General features: G+C 51.3%; 1 protein-coding gene across 1 annotated transcript; it reads left to right on the forward strand.

Annotated features, from left to right (window-relative positions):
• The first annotated feature begins 5385 nt into the window (after window positions 1–5385).
• Window positions 5386–20954, forward strand: RBP3 (retinol binding protein 3). Its single transcript, XM_008530266.2, has 4 exons — window positions 5386–12825; window positions 15044–15234; window positions 18712–18854; window positions 20403–20954. The coding sequence occupies exons 1-4, from the start codon at window positions 9778–9780 to the stop codon at window positions 20837–20839; spliced, it is 3819 nt and encodes a 1272-aa protein (XP_008528488.2). The 5' UTR covers window positions 5386–9777; the 3' UTR covers window positions 20840–20954.
• The last annotated feature ends 568 nt before the right edge of the window (window positions 20955–21522 follow it).

The raw sequence follows: 21522 nt of genomic DNA on the forward strand, positions 1-21522 counted from the left end.
ATGCTATGTCCACATAGTGAGACTCTGGTGCTAAGCTGTTTGGTCAGACACTAGTGTAAACGTTGCTGTGACAATATTTGTGAATGTGATTAATATTTACCACCCATTGACTTTGAGTAAAGCGGGTTACCCTCTGTAGTGTGGGTGGACCTCAGCCAATCGGTTGAAGGCCTTAAGAAGAAAGACTGAGGTTTCTCGAGGAAAAAGAAATTCTGCCTCAAGGTGGCCTTAGTCTCCAGCCTGCTGGGGCCCGCCCTACAGATGGCAGACTTGCCAACCCCCACAATCGCATGAGCCAATTCTTAACAATAAATCATCTCTATCTGTATATGGTTTCCTGGAGAAGTCCTGACAAATCCTTATTGACCTCACTAGATTGTAAAGATTAAATGAGAAAGTGCCAGAACAACTGGATTTCCACAGGCAAAAGAATAAATTTGTACCCTTACCTCACATCATATATAAAAGTTAACTCAAAATGGATCAAAGATCCAAATATAGGAGCTGTGACTATAAAAGTCTTAGAAGAAAATGCCAGGGTAAGTCCTCAGGACCCTGGATTTGACAAAGGATTCTTAGAAATGACTCCAAAAGCAAGAACAACAAAAAGAAAATTAGGTAAACCAGACATCGCCAAAATCAACAACTTCTGTGCTTCAAAGGACACCACCAAGAAAGTGAAAAAGACATCCTACAGAGCGGGGGGAATACTTGCAAATCATATATCTGATAAGGGACTTGTATCTAGAATATATAAAGAACTCCTGCAACTCAGTTATGAAAAGACAAATGACCTGATTTAAAAATGGGCGCAGGATCTGAATAGACGTATGTCCAGGGAAGACATACAAATGATCAATAAGCATATGAAAAGATACTTGCTGTTGTTAGTTATTAGGGAAATGCAAAGCAAAACTACTTCACACTCACTAGGATGCTAGGATCAAAGAGTCGGATGATAATGAGTGTTGGTGAGAACATAGAGAAATCTAAACCCTTATACCTTGCCGGTGGGAATGTAAAATGGTGAGCCACTTTGGAAAACACTGTGACAATTCCTCAAAAAGTTAAACATAGAGTTACCATATGACCCAATAATTCCACTCCTAGACATATACTCAAGAGAAATGAAAACATATGTCCATACAAAAACTTGTACATCAATGTTTATAGTAACATTATTCGTAATAGCCAAAAGATGGAAACATCCCAAATGCCCATCAATGAATGAATGGACATACAAAATGTGATGGGTACATCCATAAAATGAAATATGATTCAGCCATAAAAAGCATGAAATACGGATACACCCTACAATATGGATGAATCTTGAAAACGCTATGCTAAGAGAAAGAAGCCAGTCACAGAAGACCACACGTTATACAATTCCATTCATAGGAAAGTCCAGAACAGAGAAATCTTCAAAGACAGAAAGTAGATGTGTGGTTTATTAGGGCTAGGAGGCAGAGGTGGAAGGGACGGTGAATAGAGGGTAACAGCTAAAGGGGACAGCTTTTCTTTTTGAGATGATGAAATTGTTCTAAAATTATTGACACCCAAGGATGCCCCAATTCAGATGACGGTTGTACATTTCTATGACTATACTAAAGAACATTGAAATGTGTGCTTTAAATAGGTGAACTGTATGTGTGGGCATTATATCCTAATATAGCTGTTTTTAAACAAAGGTTCAATAAGACTGTGTTCACAAAAGGGATGCAACACGGTACAAATGAGATAGGCGATTATTTTTCAGATCCATTCTGCCTTCAAAAGCCATCTGTCTCTGTCCCCTGCACCTCTTTCTTTTTGTGATTCTAAGCATCTCCTCCAATCCCTCTTTATCTGCTCTCAGAACCTCGAGCCAGACTGTCCTTCTCAGAGCTGGGCCCACCAGCAGGGACCAGATGCCCCTGCAGACCAAGCCCTGCCTGTAGTCTGGCTCAGGACACACAGCCCGAGTGTTCCAAGCACAGGAATCTCTACCCAGCCACCAGAATCACCTAGGGGTGGTGATGGAGGACACATGGAGGAAGATGCCTCTTGGGAGTGCTCGTTAGGGACCTCCTTATCTTAGACCATCCTGGACCAGCATTCTCACCTCCCAGGATCAGTTCCACACCAGGCACCTTGGACAAGGGACAGGGACAAGGCCTGCCTCCTGGTCCGGTCCCTGCCCTCTCTGCTCCCTACCCCTCTGCCTTGCCCTGATGTGAGCCAGTCTCACATCAAGCCTGCATCCTGGTGTGGTCCCAGCCTCACTCCGTGGATCTGAACCAGCCCTAGGCCCCACGTCCTCCAGGGTCTGACCCCCTACGTGCTTCCAGGCCCCCTATGTGGTCCTGCTCTTAGATTGCCAAGACTGTGGTCCATTCCCCTCCCCCACTACTCCCAGGCCCCCCGTCATCCTATTTTATCTCCTGGATCCCCAGGGGCAGGGGGGTGCACTGCCTGCTGGGGTCAGGCTTCACCCCAGCATCCAGCAGACCACCTGCCCTGGGGTTATCAGAGACACAACATTGCTGGGGCTGCTAAATCCAAAGGGATCGAGGCCCTGCCATGCCTCCCCCTGCCTCCCACCACAAGTCCATGCCTAGGGTTAGGACACGGGACAGGAACCAAAGCCTGGGGAGGTGTGTGCAGAATCCTGAGAGGATGGCAATGTCCTTCCTCCTCTCAGCTGGGCTGTCACTCCTCAGCTCCGTGATCTCGGGCAAGTTCTTTAAGCTCCCCTCGCCTCACCTTCCTCATCCAGAAAACAGAGGGATGGTGGTTAGGAGAAATCCCTCAGGTGAGGGATGCGGGCGAGGCCTCTGAGCGAAGGCATCACCCGTGGACCAGTGCTCCCTGCACGAGGCCCTGCAGGTTGGGGCAGAGGAAACCGACTTGACCCTTGGTCACTATTCTTACGGTCTTACCTTCCTGGTGAAAAGGATTCATTAGACATGAATTCTCTCCAAATTCAAAATTTTTTTCTCACTTATTTGTGAAAATCATGCATTCCCAGAACCTCCTTAAGCCTCACTCTCCTGTGCTCTGTCTCCACGCTGGCTCCAGCCACAATTTACTCTTTGTCCCTAAGCTTGAATTTCTGCCCCCACTACATAGAAAAGGCTCGGTGCAGGAAACGAACGGGACAACTAGGTGCTTCAGAGAGGGTTCCACCATGCAGAGAAAGCATGCGGGGGATGGTCCCACTGCTGAAAGGACCTTGGCCACTATTCTGAGCCCCTGACATGCCTCAGAACCGGGTTCCAGTTCAAAGGCTCCCCATGGGCCCCCACCAGGCGCTTGGCTGGGCACACAGCACCCCCTGGTGGGAGCTGCACCTGAAGTTCCTCCAGTTCCCCGCTTTCACATCAGGCAAATGATGTCATTCATCTTTGGGGCTGTGAACACTTCCTAAAGTGTGGGGTGAACAGCTGGAATAATCCATATTCTTGGACTTCAGTTATTGCTTTCTCTTCATGGCACAGAGCTGAGAACATGCTCAGCTGAGAAGTGGAAATAAAGAAACCAGAAGCCTTCCTTCCTTGTCTAGAGCAGTATTTCTCAGCTAAATACTTAAAATGATATCAATTCTACAGAAACTGTACTGTAAAATAGAAAAGTGAAGAAACAGGAAGAGGAAAAAATACTTCCCAACTCATTTAATGCGGTATTACCTTGATACCAGAGCCAAGAGGGAAGAAGACTGTGATGGATGCCCCAGTCAAGGTAGCCAACCACAGCAACAAGCTGAAGAAGAAAGAACCGTGATCCTCTCAATATGCACTTGACAGTGTTCAATATCCATTTATTAATTTTTTAAACTCCCCAAATACTAGGAATAGAAGAGAATTTTCTTAAACTGATAAAGAGCATGTACCAGAAGCAAACAAATGAAGAAATCTACAGCTCACATCATACTTAATAGAGAAAGAATCAATGTCTCCCCCTAAGATCAAGATCAAGGCACTGAAGGTCCTAACAAGTGCCATAAGGCAAGAACAAGAGATAAAGTCTGCAGAAGGGAAAGAAAGGAACGCAACACTAATATCCCCTTATAAAATTCCAAGGAATCTACAAAAAAAGCATACTAGGATGAATAAATTAGTCTAACAAGGCTGCAAGATATAAGATCAACACACAATGAATAGCTGGAAATTAAAAATTAAGTAAAAAAGTATCGTTTGGAGGAAGATGGGCACGGATGTTAGCTCAGGGCCAGTCTTCCTCAGCAAAAAGAGGAGGATTGGCAGTAGTTAGCTCAGGGCTAATCTTCCTCAAAAAAAAAAGTATCATTTACAATAACACCCAAAAATATCAGAAAAAGGTATAAATCTAACAAAAGATTTACATGATCTGTATGCTGAAACCATACAACAGTGATTTAAAAAAAGAAGACCTAAATAAATAAAGAGATATACCATATTCATGGATTGGAAGACTTGGTATTATTAAGATGTCAATTGTCCCCCAAACTGATCTATAGATTCAATTCGATCCCAGTCAATTGTCTGATTCTGAAATCAATTATCTGAAACTAAAATCAATTATGTGAATCTAAATTTATATGGATAATCAAAGGAACTAGAAAAGCCAAAGTAATTTTGATGAAGAATAACAAAGTTGGATATTTTTATATTCTAGATATGAGTCTCTCGCCTAATACATGTGTTGCAAATATTTCTTTCCAATCTGTGTGTGACTTGTCTTTTTATGCCCTTAACAGTGTCTTTTGAGGATTAAAGTGTTTTATTTTTGATGAATTCCAATTTATCAACTTTTTATTTTATGATTATATTTTTGGTGCCATATGTGTGAAATCTTTGCCTATCCTAAGGTCACAAAGCTTTTCTTTAATATTTTGTTCTAGAAGTTCTATAGTTTTAGGCTTTATATTATAATCCACTTTGAGTTAATTTTTATGTATCGTGTGAGGTAGAGGTCATGGTTTATTTTTTTCCATGTAGATATCCAGTTGATCCAGCATTAGTCATTGAAAGGATTTTCTTGTTCCATTGAGCTGCCTTGGAATTTGGTCAAAAGGTGACTTACAGCATATGTGTGGCTCTATTTCTGTACTCTCCATTCTGCTGTGTTTATCTGTTGGTCTTTTCACCGTTACCTTTTCACCCATACTACGTCTTGGTTACTATAGCTTGTAGTACATCTTGAAACCATGTAGTGTGAGTCCTCCAACTTTAGAATGCCTAAAATTAAAGCGTGACCATACATACCAATTGTTGGCATTGGTGTGGAGGAATTGGAAGTCTCATGTGTTGCTGGTAGAAATTTAAATTTTGGAAAACAGATTGTTTCTTAAAACAAACATACATTCCTTTCCTAGTGAAGATAAAAACATATGTCCACACAGAGACTTATACTTAAATATTCACAGCAGCTTTATTTGTAATAGTTATGTACTGGAAGCAACCTGCAGGGCTATCAACATGTGAGGGGATAACAGATTGTGGTATATCTAGGGAACAGACTACTTCTCAGCAATAAAACAAATAAACTAATGGTCCACTCAACAACATAAGTGAATCTCAAAATCATTATGCTGAGTAAGAAGAGACAGACAAAAAGCAGTGCACATGGTATAATTCCATTTATATAAAATTCTAGAAAATGCAAACAAATCTATAGTGATGGCAGCAAGTGGACCAGTGTTTACCTGGAGATGGAGATGCAGGGGCCATTGGATAACAAAGGGGCACGAGGAAAACTTGAGGGTGAAGGAAATATGCATTATCTTGATTGTGGTGATAGTTTCAAGGGTGTATACACACACGTCAAAACTCACCAAACCGTACGCTTCAAATACAGGAAGTTTATTGTATGTAAATTATACATAGAGCTGTAAAAAATATACATTTATCATATAATTTAAAAGTTACTGGAAAATACAATAAAGAAAAAAATCAAATAAAGAGTGCACATGCTCTTTGATTTCTTCTTCAGAAATAAGAAGCCCCAGTCCTTATGAACACGTGTTCGAGAACATTTATCACAATATTGTTTACAGAAGCAAAAACAGAAAGAACTCAAAATATCCCTCTCTAGGGGAATGGATCAGTAAATTATCGAGGACTATTACACAGACATTAAAAGGATGAACATTACGTATGCGCTTCAACTTGGAAAGCTGTTTCTGCCGTATGTTTAAATGAGTAAAACGAAATGCAAATTACTGTGTATACTATTATGAGGTGACAATAGATAGATGGATGGATGGATGGGCAACCATAGGTGGATGGACAGATTTATTTCCTACAGATGTGTTTCCACGTGTGAACACAGAGAAAGGTGAGGACAGCTACACGTTAAACTGTTATGATTGGCCGGATTAGACAGGCTCTGGTAAAAGATTGTTCATGCACTTATGAATTATTTAACTTGTGAAAATGAGTATGTTTCACTCTTATTTTAAAAAAATTAAAACAAAAAAGGATTAAAACAAATAAAGTCAAGATTCAACTTGCTTTGAAATGCATCCAAAAAATATGTGGGCTTGAGGGTTAGAGAGGGGGCCAGAGAGACAAAGGTGACATAACAAAGGGTAATAAAATGTCAGTGGTAGAATCTAGGTAGATGGGATGCGGATATTTGCTATACTACTTGAAAGTGTCCATAGTGACCATTGAGGGAAACGCTAACATAAAACAATAGATTAGATAGATGACAGATAGATAGATGATAATTGGATGGATGGATGGATAGACTGATGAATGGGGGTGGATGGGTGGATGGATGGATAGGGATGGATGGATTGTTGGATGGTTGGATGGAAGGATGGATGGGTGGATGGATGGATGGATGGATGGATGGATGGATTGATGGATGGATGGATAGACGGTTGGATGGATGGATGGATGGACGGTTGGATGGATGGATGGATGGATGGATGGTTGGATGGAAGAATGGATGGGTGGGTGGATGGATGGATGGATGGATAGGGATGGATGGATGGTTGGGTGGATGCATAAATAGCCAAACAGACAAGCGAAGTGGAAAGAGTGAATCTATATTGTAAGAGGTGATTCACTCCTTCCTAGCTCGCCCAGGCTTCAGGCCTGTTCCCTTTGATCATCCTAACAGCACACTTTTTATGCCATCATTCCCTTTTGAATCTGATGCTCTGGTCACTGTGTGGGGTGCTTTGGAGTAAGCACCAGGACTGGGTATTTCTCAGGTGTAAAGTCTCTCCAGACACACACAGAAGGTTTGGGACCTCAGAAGCACTCAGTACCGGAGGGTCCCAAAGACAACCCCAGCCTCTTGGAGTATCTCTTCCCAACCCCACAGGGGAGGTCCGATCATGGCTGCCACTCTTCAACTCCTGCTGTGACCTCGGCTTCTTTATTATACTCGCTAATGCTCTTACAACAATACTGCAAGGCTCTTCTCCTCATCCCGGTTCCCTTTTGAGGAAGCCAAGGCACAGAGAAGTCATGTTGTCTAATCGAAGTCTCTACACTAGAAAGCAGGAGGGTTTGGGGTGGCTCCTAAACGCACATTCTTGACCCCTCGTGCCCATGTGCTTGTACAAGTGAGGGGAGGCAGGGACTTCTGACTCAGTCCCGACTCAGACTCAACCCCAAGATTGCAAAGGGACTCTGCAGCCCCCAGGGCCGACAGCTGGCAGGGGCCGGACGGGAAGATGTAGAGATCCTCCTGGATCCCACTCTGGGGCTTGCCCAGAGCATGCTCTCCTCTGCCGGCTGCCACCTGCTTACATTCCCCCTCACCTCCAGGTCCCCTGGAGAGTTTGGAGGACTCCTGGGACAGAATTTCCTCTCTCTGGCCTCAGGCCACACCCACAGGAGGACACCTCGCCTCCCCTTGCAGGCACAGCCTGACTCAGGCACCCTGTGACTTGAAGCAGACCCGGCTCTGAGCCTTCCACACAAATCGCAGCCCAGCAACAGCTCCAGGCGTCCCGTTCAGAGACTGCACTTTAAGAAGGGTCTGGGAACAGCGCTTTCCCCAATAAGAGACTTCTTCCAGGTCTAGAGGCTCTGCCTGGGCTCCGTGATGACAGAACAGTGCCCTCAGAGGCCCGGGATGGTACGCTCTGAGTTGTGATGCCCCGAGGGGAGGCGGGGACTAAGGAGGCCTCATTATTATAATAAATCGGGCTCAGTTCATTGGCTGCAAATGGTGGAGTGATGCGACCATATGTCACTTGGGCATTAAACAAATCCTAATGAGCTAAAAATATGTTTGTTTTAGCTAATTGACCTCTTGGCCTTCATAAACCACTTGGTAAACATCCTCAGATAATCATTTCCAGAGAGCGGATTGTGGCTCTCGAGGGTGCTGAGAAAGCCCCCTTGTCCCCCAGACCACCTCCTCCGGCTGCCTGCTGAGGCACACGTGCGCTGGCCTGCTGCCCGCAGGGCCCAGGAAGTGTGCTGGGACAAGGGGGAGGCGAGAAGGGCCGAGCCAGGCGCTCGCCCAGCGCTCTTCCCTGGCTGCGCCACCGACAGCACTCTGAGCCCTAGTTGCTCTTCTGTTAATTGAGGGCAGTGCCCTCCCCCAGAGGGACCCCTAAAAGCAGAAGTTCTAGGTTCTAGGCTCGGTGGCAGGTATTTTTGGATATCTGTGGAGAGTCCGTCACAAGCAGGACCCATGTCTCTTCTAGGCTAAGGAGCAGGAGCTGGGAGCCCGAGAGTCAGCAGGTCACCCGGGACTGGCTCGTGAGCTCCCTGCAGGTGCGGGGGTGATCTGGATACCTGTGAAATCTGGGACCCCAGAGAGACAAGTCCTGCGGCTTTGTTCTCCCTGCAAGCAGTGGGCCGCGGGCTGAGCCCCCACCAGCAGGGGTCTTCGTTAGCTGGAAGAACGGACGCCTGTTAGATCTCAGAGCTAACTTCATCTGACGTGCGGTCACGGGTCCCACGGTGTCTGGAAGGCAGATGCCCCTCCCACTCACCACACCCGTGTTGAGGTCCAGACATCTCATCCCACTGTTTGAAAGATGTCGAGGGGGCCACTCGGGTTTCCTGGAGGCATTAGCAGGACTAGGAGTAAACTTCAAGCTCCGACGTGGACGGCGGCCTTAGACTCAAGTTGTGTGTGGCCTGAGCTGACTGTGGCCCCACAGGCTTCTTCTCGCTGCCCCCACAGCTCCCTGCCTAAGATGGTGGGCTTCAGTTGGCTACTGAACTCTCCTTCTTTAGCCGTAAACCAGAGATAATATCGAACACGGAGAACTCATCAGCCATCAAGTGCCTTCTCCTTGCCTGACCCTGTGAGGTGTTTTATACATATTTTCTCACTTAATTGACACAATCAGTAAGACACTTCTGCAAGGCCACAGAGTAGAGAGTGGCAGAACCAGGCCTCCACGTTCCACCTAATTCCAGAGTCCTGGATCCCACAGTGTGGTGGGGCAATGCTATTGATGAGTGGTTAATGACTCTACTTTGCGAGGCTCTGGTGAGGACTGTCAGCTCATAAAGCATGGAGCACAGTGCCTGGCATGTGGCAGGGGCTCCCAGGACACGACAGTTATTCACCTTATCATACACAGAGGTGGCACAGTGAGAGGAGGTCCAACACACCTTCTGGGTCAAACCACCTCAGCCCCTTCTCCCCAGTCCCCGGGGCTGATGTGCTTGCATTAGACAGGATTAAAGGCTTACCGGAGCTGGAAGCCGCACCCCAACTCCCCAGACCTTCTGTCCGCCGGCTGAGAAGGACAGGAAAGACGACAGCCGTGCAGTGCAGAGCTGTGCAGAGTTTAGGGAGCGTCTGCACAGGAGCCAGCCCTCCTTCTGGATCCCCATGATGAGAGAATGGGCCCTGATCTTGTCCATGCTGCTCTGTGGCCTGGCTGGCCCCACGCACCTGTTCCAGCCGAGCCTGGTGCTGGACATGGCCAAGGTCCTCCTGGACAACTACTGTTTCCCGGAGAACCTGATGGGGATGCAGGAAGCCATTGAGCAGGCCATCAAGAGCCAAGAGATCCTGGCCATCTCAGACCCACAGACACTGGCCCAAGTGCTGACAGCCGGGGTGCAAAACTCCCTGAACGACCCTCGGCTGGTCATCTCCTATGAGCCCAGCACGCTCGAGGCTCCCAAGAAAGCCCCGGCACTCACCAACCTCACACAAGAGGAACTGCTTGCTCGGCTGCAGGAGGGCATCCGCTATGACATTCTGGAGGGCGACGTGGGCTACTTGCGAGTGGACGACATCCCGGGCCAGGAGGTGGTGAGCAAGCTGGGGGGCTTCCTGGTGGACAATGTCTGGAGGAAGCTCATGGGCACCTCTGCCTTGGTGCTGGACCTCCGGCACTGCACTGGGGGCCACGTTTCCGGCATCCCCTATATCATCTCCTACCTGCACCCAGGAAACACGGTCCTGCACGTGGACACCATCTACGACCGCCCCTCCAATACGACCACTGAGATCTGGACCCTGCCCGAGGTCCTGGGAGAGAGGTACAGTGCCGACAGGGATGTGGTGGTCCTCACCAGTGGCCACACCGGGGGCGTGGCCGAGGACATTGCTTACATCCTCAAACAGATGCGCAGGGCCATCGTGGTGGGTGAGCGGACCGTGGGAGGTGCCCTGGACCTCCAGAAGCTGAGGATAGGCCAGTCCGACTTCTTCCTCACAGTGCCCGTGTCCAGGTCCCTGGGGCCCCTGGGCGGGGGCAGCCAAACATGGGAGGGCAGTGGAGTTCTGCCCTGTGTGGGGACCCCGGCCGAGCAGGCCCTAGAGAAAGCCCTGGCCATCCTCACATTGCGCCGTGCCCTGCCAGGAGTCATCCAACGCCTGAAGGAGGCCCTACAGGACTACTACACGCTGGTGGACCGCGTGCCTGCCCTGCTGCACCACCTGGCCAGCATGGACTTCTCCTCAGTGGTCTCTGAGGACGATCTGGTCGCTAAGCTCAACGCTGGCCTGCAGGCTGTCTCCGAGGACCCCAGGCTCCTGGTGTGGGTCGTCAGGTCCAAAGAGACCCCTCCCGGGCTGGAGGCTGGAGCTGATGCCCCCCCAGAGATAGCCCCCGCAGTGCCCGTGGATGAGGCTGCCCTGCAGGCCTTGGTGGATGCCGTGTTCCAGGTGTCCGTGCTGCCGGGGAACGTGGGCTACCTGCGCTTCGACAGCTTTGCCGACGCCTCCGTGCTGGGCCCGCTGGGCCCGTACATCGTGCGCCAGGTGTGGGAGCCGCTGCAGGACACGGAGCACCTCATCCTGGACCTGCGCCAGAACCCCGGGGGGCCGTCCTCCGCCGTGCCCCTGCTGCTCTCCTACTTCCAGGGCCCTGAGCCCGGCCCCGTGCGCCTCTTCACCACCTACGACCGTCGCACCAACGTCACACAGGAGCACTTCAGCCACACGGACCTGCTGGGCCAGCGCTACAGCACCCAGCGAGGGGTGTACCTGCTCACCAGCCACCGCACTGCCACCGCCGCCGAAGAGCTGGCCTTCCTCATGCAGTCGCTGGGCTGGGCCACGCTGGTGGGTGAGATCACCGCCGGCAGCCTGCTGCACACCTGCACGGTGCCCCTGCTGGAGACGCCCGAGGGTGGCCTGGCCCTCACGGTGCCCGTGCTCACCTTCATCGACAACCACGGCGAATGCTGGCTGGGAGGTGGCGTGGTGCCCGACGCCATCGTGCTGGCCGAGGAGGCCCTGGACAGAGCCCAGGAGGTGCTGGAGTTCCACCGCAACCTGGGGGCCCTGGTGGAGGGCACAGGACACCTCCTGGAGGCCCACTACGCCCGACCAGAGGTGGTCGGGCAGACTGGTGCCCTGCTGCAAGCCAAGCTGGCTCAGGGGGCCTACCGCACAGCGGTGGACCTGGAGTCGCTGGCCTCCCAGCTCACGGCCGACCTGCAGGAGATGTCTGGAGACCACCGGCTGCTGGTGTTCCACAGCCCGGGCGAGCTCGCGGCTGAAGAGGCGCCCCCGCCCCCTCCCGCTGTCCCCTCCCCAGAGGAACTCTCCTATCTCATCGAGGCTCTGTTCAAGACCGAGGTGCTGCCCGGCCAGCTGGGCTACCTGCGTTTCGATGCCATGGCCGAGCTGGAGACGGTGAGGGCCATCGGGCCACAGCTGGTGCAGCTGGTGTGGCAAAGGCTGGTGGACACGGCCGCGCTGATCATCGACCTGCGCTACAACCCCGGCAGCTACTCCACGGCGGTGCCGCTGCTCTGCTCCTACTTCTTTGAGGCCGAGCCCCACCAGCACCTTTACTCCGTCTTTGATAGGGCCACCTCAAGGGTCACGGAGGTGTGGACCGTGCGCCAAGTGGCAGGCCAGCGCTACGGCTCCCACAAGGACCTCTACATCCTGATGAGCCACACCAGTGGATCTGCGGCCGAGGCTTTTGCTCACACCATGCAGGACCTGCAGAGGGCCACTGTCATCGGGGAGCCCACGGCTGGAGGGGCGCTCTCCGTGGGCATCTACCAGGTGGGCAGCAGCCCCTTGTATGCCTCCATGCCCACACAGATGGCCCTGAGCGCCACCACAGGCGAGGCCTGGGACCTGGCTGGAGTGGAGCCCGACATCACAGTGCCCATGAGCGAGGCCCTCTCCACAGCCCGGGACATAGTGGCCCTGCGCGCCAAGGTGCCCACCGTGCTGCAGACGGCCGGGAAGCTGGTGGCCGATAACTACGCCTCCCCCGAGCTGGGGGCCAAGGTGGCTGCCAAACTGAGCCGCATGCAGAGCCGCTATGCCAGGGTGACCTCCGAAGGCGCCCTGGCCGAGATGCTGGAGGCCGACCTGCAGATGCTCTCCGGGGACCCACACCTGAAGACGGCCCACATCCCCGAGGATGCCAAGGACCGAATTCCTGGGATTGTGCCCATGCAGGTGAGAATCACGGGGGGCTCGGCCCGCACGGTGCCAGGAATGAGTTGGCCAGTTGTCCTCACGCCCCGGGCTCTGTGCATGGTGCGGGACAAAGGCTTCTAGACTTGCTTTTGTGTTTAAGTTGTCACCCATCCCATCTTTTCCCATCAACTCCCTATGCCCGTGGGGTCCCTGAGCACCTCTGTAGAACCCTGGCACCCACAGGAACTCAGTCGGAGCAGCCCTGGTGCAGAAGGCGCTTCTCTCTTGGCTGGGTGGGAGGCAAGGACTCGCTGGGCCTCTCCTTACCAGTGTTGGGGTCAATAGGTCGCGTGAAGTCACCTCAATTTTGTCCTCTGGAAACGTGCAGCATGTGTTCATGCTCACCACTCTCCTGCCTCAGGGCTTTGCAGTTCTTGTGAACGAGTGGGAGGGTGGGAGACGGGGAGGCAGGCGGGGGGCCCTGGCCTCACAGTTGCCTGGCAGCTGGAGCGTGGAGCCTGGACACAGGCCCCGGAATGGTCAGGGGGGCCGGGGCCCAGCCCAGAAAGCCAGAGTGGTGAGCCTTCCTCGCTAGGCACTGGCTGCCTGCTCGTCTCCTCCCACAACGCGAAGCACTACATCCCAAAGGAGGGGGCTGGGTGGGGGTGCCGCCTGATCCAGGGGGTGGCTGGACCGGCGATTCTAAGCGAGGCTCTTGTGATGAAATATTTGAAACCAGCACTGCAGTTCTGGGCAACACTGAAAAGGTGCATCAAGGCTGAGGGTCTTGCTGCTGGGTGGATGACGGACAGAGTCTGCAGACTGGGGCCACGGTCAGCCTCAGGGCCCACCCAGTTCCCGTAGGAGGAGAGCTCCATCCAAAGCAGCATTTACAACACCTCTCCACACCGTCCACCATCTGTGACTCACCGCACAGTCACGGCGAGCAGGCAGGCCCCAGCTGTCTTGGGTGCCTTGAAAGCGGGTCCCGAGACAAAGAGCTTCGGGGCAGGCCATTTGGGTGGGAGGTGGCGCTGAAGCCCAGAGAGGGGGCAGGGAAAGTGGGAAAAGGAGGAAAAGCTGACAAGTGGGTGCATGACTGAGGCCGTTGCCTCTGAAGGTTCCAACGGGCCCCTGACATGTGTGAGGAATGCCCCCCAACAGTGCCAGTCCTCGATGGCTTGAGGGTCCTTCCAGAGACATGAACTCTCGAACTCAGAGGCAGCTTGAAGCAGGTTCTGAAGCAGAGAGTAGAAAGACACAGGGCTGTGCTGGAGGCCTGGCCCTGTCTGCAGGGGTCCAGCTGCAGCTGAAATCAGACGAGGGCTGAGGGCACCAAAAGCATCTACTGCACAATGGTTATCCCATTTTACAAAAAGGGGAACTGAGGCCTGGAAGGGTGCAGATGAGTGTGACCTGTGGCCAAAGAGCTTGAGACTGAGGGTGGAGCAGGGCCTGGAGACCAGGTGTCCCCGTCAACAGTGGGGTCCCTGCCAGCTCCTTGCTCTCAGCCCCGCTCACAGAGCCTGCCGCCCTCCAGCAGCCTTGGAGAGAGTAGCGGAGGCCCAGGCATGCTGGGGGAACCTTGGAAGTGCCATCCCTGTACTAGGCTCGTGAGGTCTCCAGATTCTAAACCAACAGCTCACTCCTTTCCAGCGTAGTCAGAGCTCACAGTTTGGTGCGACATGTAGATTCAGATTCTGATTTCACCACTTACTGGCTGTGTGGCTTTGGGCAAGTTACTTAATCACTCTGTGCTTCTGTTTCCTCATTGAAAAGAAGGGATAATGGTGTCTCCTCCACAAGTTGGCCGTGGGGGTGAAGAAAAGGACTACAATGTGTTCAGCACAGGACCAGGCCCCTGGTAAAGACTCAGGGGCGCAGGAATGTCTTCCCTCCCTGCCCAGGGAGGATGCTCAGGGACGTCAAGAAGTGTCTGGTGAGATCGGGGGAGTCAAAGTGGAGACCATGGGCCTTTCAGCTCCGGACACCAGGGCGTGGGATGGGCACATATGAGCACTCTCTGTGGTGAGGCTGCTGACCACACGTGGGTTCACATCCCAGGCCAGCCAACGGGGTAACTTCCTAGACACCATCGGAAAAGGCCCTGGCACCTCCCGCCTCCTTCAGAAATGTTCGTTCCCTTCCCATACCCTCAATATTTCTCACGACACGAAGGAAATCCTAGGTGCCCACTTTCCCACGCTCTCAGCTCCACTCCTCTCCTGATGCTGGGCTGCACCTCCCGATCTTTCAGATTCCCTCCCCTGAGGCCTTCGAAGACCTGATCAAGTTCTCCTTCCACACGAACGTGCTTGAAGACAACATCGGCTACTTGCGATTCGACATGTTCGCAGACAATGAGCTGCTCACTCAGGTCTCCGAGCTGCTGGTGGAGCACGTCTGGAAGAAGATTGTGCACACGGACGCCATGATTGTCGACATGAGGTCAGTGGGCCAGGGGCCAGCGGTTCCAAGCTGGCCAGGCCAGCTGATGGAGAACAGTCAAAGCTACGGGCCTAGGAGGGAAGAAAAAGGACTTGAGACACAGGACGGGAGCTGAGAGGGCTAGGTGACCCGGCCATCAGGGCTCTGGCCCTAGCCCAGAGGTTCTGGAGTAATTGGCCGGGTGGGGCCCCAGCACCTGTAGATTCTTTTCAGCTCCTCATATGATCCCAATGTGCATTCCAGGCTGAGAATCACTGGGCTAATTCGGTGGTCTGCAAACTTGCCTCGTCATAGGACTCAGTGGAGAGGGAGGGGAAGGGAAACCTTAAAAACACCGATTCCAGGGCTCCACCCCAGCCCCACTGAGTCCAAAGCTCCAGGCACGAGGCCCAGTGATCCGTCTATTTAACAGGCAGGCCCCAGGGGGTTCTGATGATCAGGCACGTGTGAGACAGCAAGGCCTCCACCTGTGGCTGTGCCTCTCATCATACAAAACCCGCCCATGACCACCCTGGTCACAAGAACCAGAAAGCCGGAGTCCCAGAGAGAATTTGCGAATTAGCCACTATTGTTGTAAAAAGAACTCTTTGCATCACAAAATGAGAGTCAGAGGGATGCTCTCAGCTAGCCTCCGCCCTTCTGCCTCTGTAAAGGTGTGTGTCAGCTTCTAGAGTGAGTTTCCCTTGGGAAAAGTGGAAGAATGCCCTTGGGCAGTGGCCGGGCCCCGGCCTCCTGTGACTCCCAGGTCCATGAGAGAACTTGCCCTGGGCATCCTTCACCACACAAGGAGGGGCATGCTGCTCCCCTGGGATGTGGATGCTTCCTTCCCCACTGACCCCCGGCTGCCAGAGAGACGTGGCTAAGATTGGCCAAGAGGGTGTGTCCAGTCCAGCTCTGGTCTCTGGCCTGCAACATTCCCGTGGTTCTTAGTGGTCCCTAGGTGGCTCTGGATCCCAGAGGCTGGCTTTCCTCCCTGGGAGATGAAACGTCTCCCAGGGCTCCAGGGTGTGTGCCCAGAACACGAGATTGGGGGTTCCTGTGGTACCTCTCGTCATTTTGCTCTTCAAATGCTCTATCGAACATCCAAACGACTGTCATGCTAAGTCCCTCTCTGCTTACCTGTGCCATCCATATTTTTTAAAGAGGAAGAGGCCCAGCCTACAGGTGTGCTTTGCTTTAAGATCCTTCCTGCCCAAGGTTTGGAGGTTCAGAGGCTGAGGTCATGGGCCCTGAACCCAGCAGGGCCATCCTAGACCATCAACCAGAAAAGGCTCCTAACGCACAGCCAGCCCTGCACTCCTCATTTCCCAGATGAGGAGACAGAGGCCCAGGGAGGTCCTACCACAGGGCAAATCCAAATGGCCTGGGACGGGCATAGGCTCTCTCATCCTCAACACGGTTCCATAGCTCTGAGCATGCCACTGCTTTACCAACAAAGTTCCTGTGATATTCTAAACTCTTTGTTGTCATTTCAACAATCTTCACAGCATCTTCTTCAAGAGTAGATCCCATTTCAAGAGACCACTTTCATGCACATCCATGAGAAGCAACTCCTCATCCATTAAAGTTTTATCATCAGATGGCAGCACCTCAGTCACGTCTTCAGGCTCCACTTCTAATTCTAGTTCTCTTGCTATTTCCACCCCATCTGCAGTTACTTGCTCCACTGAAGTCTTGAAGCCCTTGAAATCATCCAGGAGGGTTATTTTGACCTCTTCCCATGAATCATGAGTGTTCTTAATGGCATCTAGAATGGTGAATCCTTTCTAGAGGTTTTCAATTGACTTTGCCCAGATCCATCAGAGGAATCACTATCTATGGCAGCTATAGCCTTACAAAACGTATTTCTTAAATCATAAGACTTGAAAGTCAAAGTTACTCCTTGATCCATGGGCTGCGGAGTGGATGTTGTGTTAGCGGGCATGAAAACAACATTAACCTCGTACATCTCCATCAGAGCTCCTCGGTGACCAGGTGGGCTGTTGATGAGCAGTAATATTTGGAAAGGAATCTTTTCTCTGAGCAGTAGGTCTCAACAGTGGGCTTCAAATATTCAGTAAACCATGTAGACAGATGTGCTGTCATCCAGGCTTTGTGGTTCCATTTATAGAGCACAGGCAGAGTAGATTTAGTGTAATTCTTAAGGGCCCTAGGATTCTCAGAATGGTAAGTGAGCGCTGGCTTCAACTGAAAGTCACCAGCTGCATTAGCCCCTCACGAGAGAGTCAGCCTGTCCTTTGAAGTTTGAAGCCAGGCACTGACTTCTCCTCTCTAGCTGTGAAAGTCCTAGATGGCATCTTCCGATAGAACGCTGTTTCATCTGCGTTGGAAGTCTGTTGTTCAGTGCAGCCCCTTCATTACCATCTCAGCTGGAGCTTCTGGAGAACTTGCCACAGCCTCTGCATCAGCACCTGCTGCTTCACCTGCACTTTTATGCCGTGGAGACGCTGCTTTCCTTAAACCGCGTGAGCCGACCTCTGCTGGCTTCAGGCTTCTCTTCTGCAGCTTCCTCCCCTCTCTCAGCCTTCACAGAATTGAGGAGAGTGAGGGCCTGGCTCGGGACTAGGCTGTGGCTTAAGGGAATGTGGTGGCTGGTTTGATCGTCAGTCCAGACCACTACAACTGTCTCCCTATCAGCAATGAGGCTGTTTTGTTTTCTTCTCATTCGTGTGTTCACTGGAGTGGCACTTTTAATTTCCTTCAAGAACTTCTCCCTTGCATTCACACTTGGCTAACTATTTGGCATAGGAGGCCCAGCTTTCGGCCTGTCTCAGCTCTCGACATGCCTCCCTCACTGAGCTCCATTGCTTCTAGCTTTTGATTTAAATTGAGAGACGTTGACTCTTCCATTCTCTTGAACACTTAGAGGCCATTGGAGGTTATTAATTGGCCTAGTTGCACTATTGTCGTGTCTCAGGAGAGGGAGAGAGACGGAGGAACAGCCAGTCAGGAGAACAGTCAGAACACACACATTTGTCATTTAAGTTAGCCGTCTTACATGGGCACAATTCATAGCACCCAAAACAATTACCATAGAAACATTACAGATCCCCATGACAATATAATAACAATGAAAAAGTTTGAAATATTGCCAGAATTACCAAAATTTGACACAGTGACACAAAGTGAGCAGATACTGTTGGAAAAATGGTGCTGATAGACTTGCTCAACAAAGGGTTGCCACAAACCTTCAATTTGTCAAAAACGCAATATCTGTGAAGGGCGATAAAGCAAAACACAATGGAACAAGGCATGCCTGTATTTTCTAAATGAATTTGGCCACAAAGTCTCTCGTTCTCAAGAGTTTTGTACTCTGGGAAATGCTGACCAAGGCATTAAATAGGAGGAGGAAGGGGCCCCCGACGAAGACTGCCTGGAACTGCAACCCTCGACAGGGGAAAGAGCCAGGGCTCCCGGGGGGACCAAGGGCCTCACTGGGAGCTCAGCCCCTCGGTGCCCTCCATCTCCTTCCCTCAGGTTCAACATCGGTGGCCCCACCTCCTCCATCTCCGCCCTGTGTTCCTTCTTCTATGACGAAGGCCCTCCGATTCTGCTGGACAAAATCTACAGCCGGCCCAACGACTCCATCAGTGAGCTCTGGACCCACTCTCAGCTCACAGGTGCGTGGAGAAAGCTGCTACTTCCTGTTCTCATTCTAGAAGCTTCTGGAAAATAGGGAACGATAGCTAAGGTTCAGGTAAAAGTAACAGTAAATGGAATATCAAACCCGTCTCCTATGCTGTGCCCTTTGTACACAAGATCTTTAATCCCCCCCAGACTCATACCGTTATGCTCATTTTCTAGAGGAGAAAAATGAGTCTCAGCTGGGTTGAATATCTCGTCTAAGGTCACTCAGCTACTAAAACCAAAATGAAAGTGCCAAAATTTGAACACTGGTTTGTCTAAAACCAAAAGGTCCCCCATTCTCACCATTACAACCATCAGCCTTCAAGGTGAATGCAGAACAAGAAGGGTCCCCCTGTCCATCACCAAACCCCATGGGGTTCCCCGTATTCATCTTCCCTGAGCTCTTTGCAGCAGCTGCACACACTTGCCTGAAGGAATTTCAGGACTCTGAGGGGTCCCCCATTACCTGCCCTGGGCCCAGAGCCGTGCAGGCCCCTTGCTCCGTGGAGCCACGCATGACTTTCCCAGCCCCGTCCCGGGTGGTCAGCCTCATACCATCTCCCATGCCTGGTTCGGCAAACTAAGGAAGCTGTGATCCCACCCAACAAAAGGGGGGCTGGAAGACCAAGGAGGGGGTACCTATGACCAGAAAAGCACCCACAGTTTCCATTTGTATACCTCCTTATCACACAAGGATTCGGGGGGACCATCCAGGACACACATTCAATAATATTGCAAAATGCAAATAAAAATCAGAACCATGAGAGTTCTGAATTCAAACAAAAATTCAAGACCAGGAGTTAAAAACAAACTCAGATCTGCAGATCATGGGGTGCTGGAAAGGCAACATCCAATATGGGAGCCACATGCCACACATGGCCATAAAAATTGTGACGTGTGAAGTGTAAAGTGCACACTATACTTTGAAGACTTTGTATGAGAAAAAAGAATGTAAAATATCTCATTAATAATTTCATGTGATGACATTTTGAGATGAACATATTTTGGCTATCTCCAGTTAAATGAGGCATTATTAAAGTCCATTTCATCTGTTTCTTTTTACTTGCTTAATGTGGCTACTCGGAAACTTGAAATGACATCTGTGGCTCACATTCTGGCTCATGTTGTATTTCTATGGGGCGTCTCTGTCCTTGAGTGTAGTTGTCAAGCCACAAATTTGGCTCCTCCGAGGGTCCAAAGTGAAAAGAGAATAGGGTCAGTTTAGGCATTCTAATTATTCGTAAAGAGGAAACATGCCCTTTACTCAGGAAAGTCAAGCTTTTTCCCATTACTTGGCAATAAAAGAGCATGCATCAGGGAGCTCTCAAGCACATGCGTGCTGGGCATTGGGCACACATTCATATCCCCGTCTTACAGATGCAGAAACTGGGGCTCACAGAAGGGGAGTGACTTGCAGGTGGACACAAGGACGCAAAACTAAATCTCAGCCCTTCTCTCGGAGGGTGCAGACAGCATGGAGAAGGCAGGTGCCCCCGGGTCATGCCTTGACTCCCTACGCTGAAGGGCCTTCTGTCTTGCAGGTGAACGCTACGGCTCCAAGAAGAATGTGGTCATTCTGACCAGCAGCGTGACGGCTGGCGCTGCAGAGGAATTTACCTACATCATGAAGAGGCTGGGGCGGGCAGTGGTCGTTGGGGAGGTGACCAGCGGGGGCTGCCAGCCGCCGCAAACCTATCACGTGGATGACACCGACCTCTACCTCACCATCCCCACGGCCCGCTCAGTGGGGGTTGCGGATGGCAGCTCCTGGGAAGGGGTGGGCGTGATGCCCCACGTGGCTGTCCCCGCTGAAGCCGCCCTCACCAGAGCCAAGGAGATGCTCCAGCACACTCTGCTGAGGGCGAGGCGGAGCCCAGGCCTGCAGGGCTGCCGGGATGACCTCTTTCAGCAGAGCCCCGGGGTGGGCGGGACCTCTGGGCCATACCCCAAGGGCATTCCAGCATGTGGTCCTGCCTGAGGCCCCCGAGGGGCAGCAAAGGGCCCTGCTGAGCTCTGATTAGCCTCATCCATCAGTCTCTTCACCACTGCCAGTATCCTCTCTGGACACCTAAGGATAGCAGCTGGCCCCCTTCAAAGGCCACCCCTCCATTGTAGTTACTTTGGGGAGCGGAAGTCCGGATCTGCCCGCACCCATGCTTCTTAATGGCCAACCCCTTTTCCTCATGCTGTCAACTAGAGCACCTCTGTCCCATAGAGTCACAAAGTGAGCCACAGATGTCAGGCACACGTGTCACTTGACATTTTCCAGAAGCCACACTTAAGAAAAGTAAAAAGGAACAGGTGAAGTTAATTTTAATAGTATAATTCGCTTAACCCACTAGATTCACAGTAGTCTCATTTCAACACATACTCAACTTAAAAATTATTACGAATGAAATGTTACTGCCCTAAGTCTTTGGAATCTGACGTGTGGGCTGCACTTAGCGCACATGCCCATTGTTGTGCACCACATGTTTATTGCTCGGGGCCACTGGAAGCTGGTGGCTCCCGTGTGGGACAGCGCAGGCCCAGAGGTGACGCACGTCCACTCTCCCGGCACACTGGCCCCACCTTACCCTCCCTGCACCTGCGTCTTTCCTGTTATAGCACCTCTCCCCCTCTGCCCTGGGATCATTTCTGTCCCCACCCTGCTGCATAGCC

This window comes from Equus przewalskii, chromosome 1 (genome assembly GCF_037783145.1).
Source record: "Equus przewalskii isolate Varuska chromosome 1, EquPr2, whole genome shotgun sequence".
In the NCBI taxonomy this organism is placed as follows: domain Eukaryota; kingdom Metazoa; phylum Chordata; class Mammalia; order Perissodactyla; family Equidae; genus Equus; species Equus przewalskii.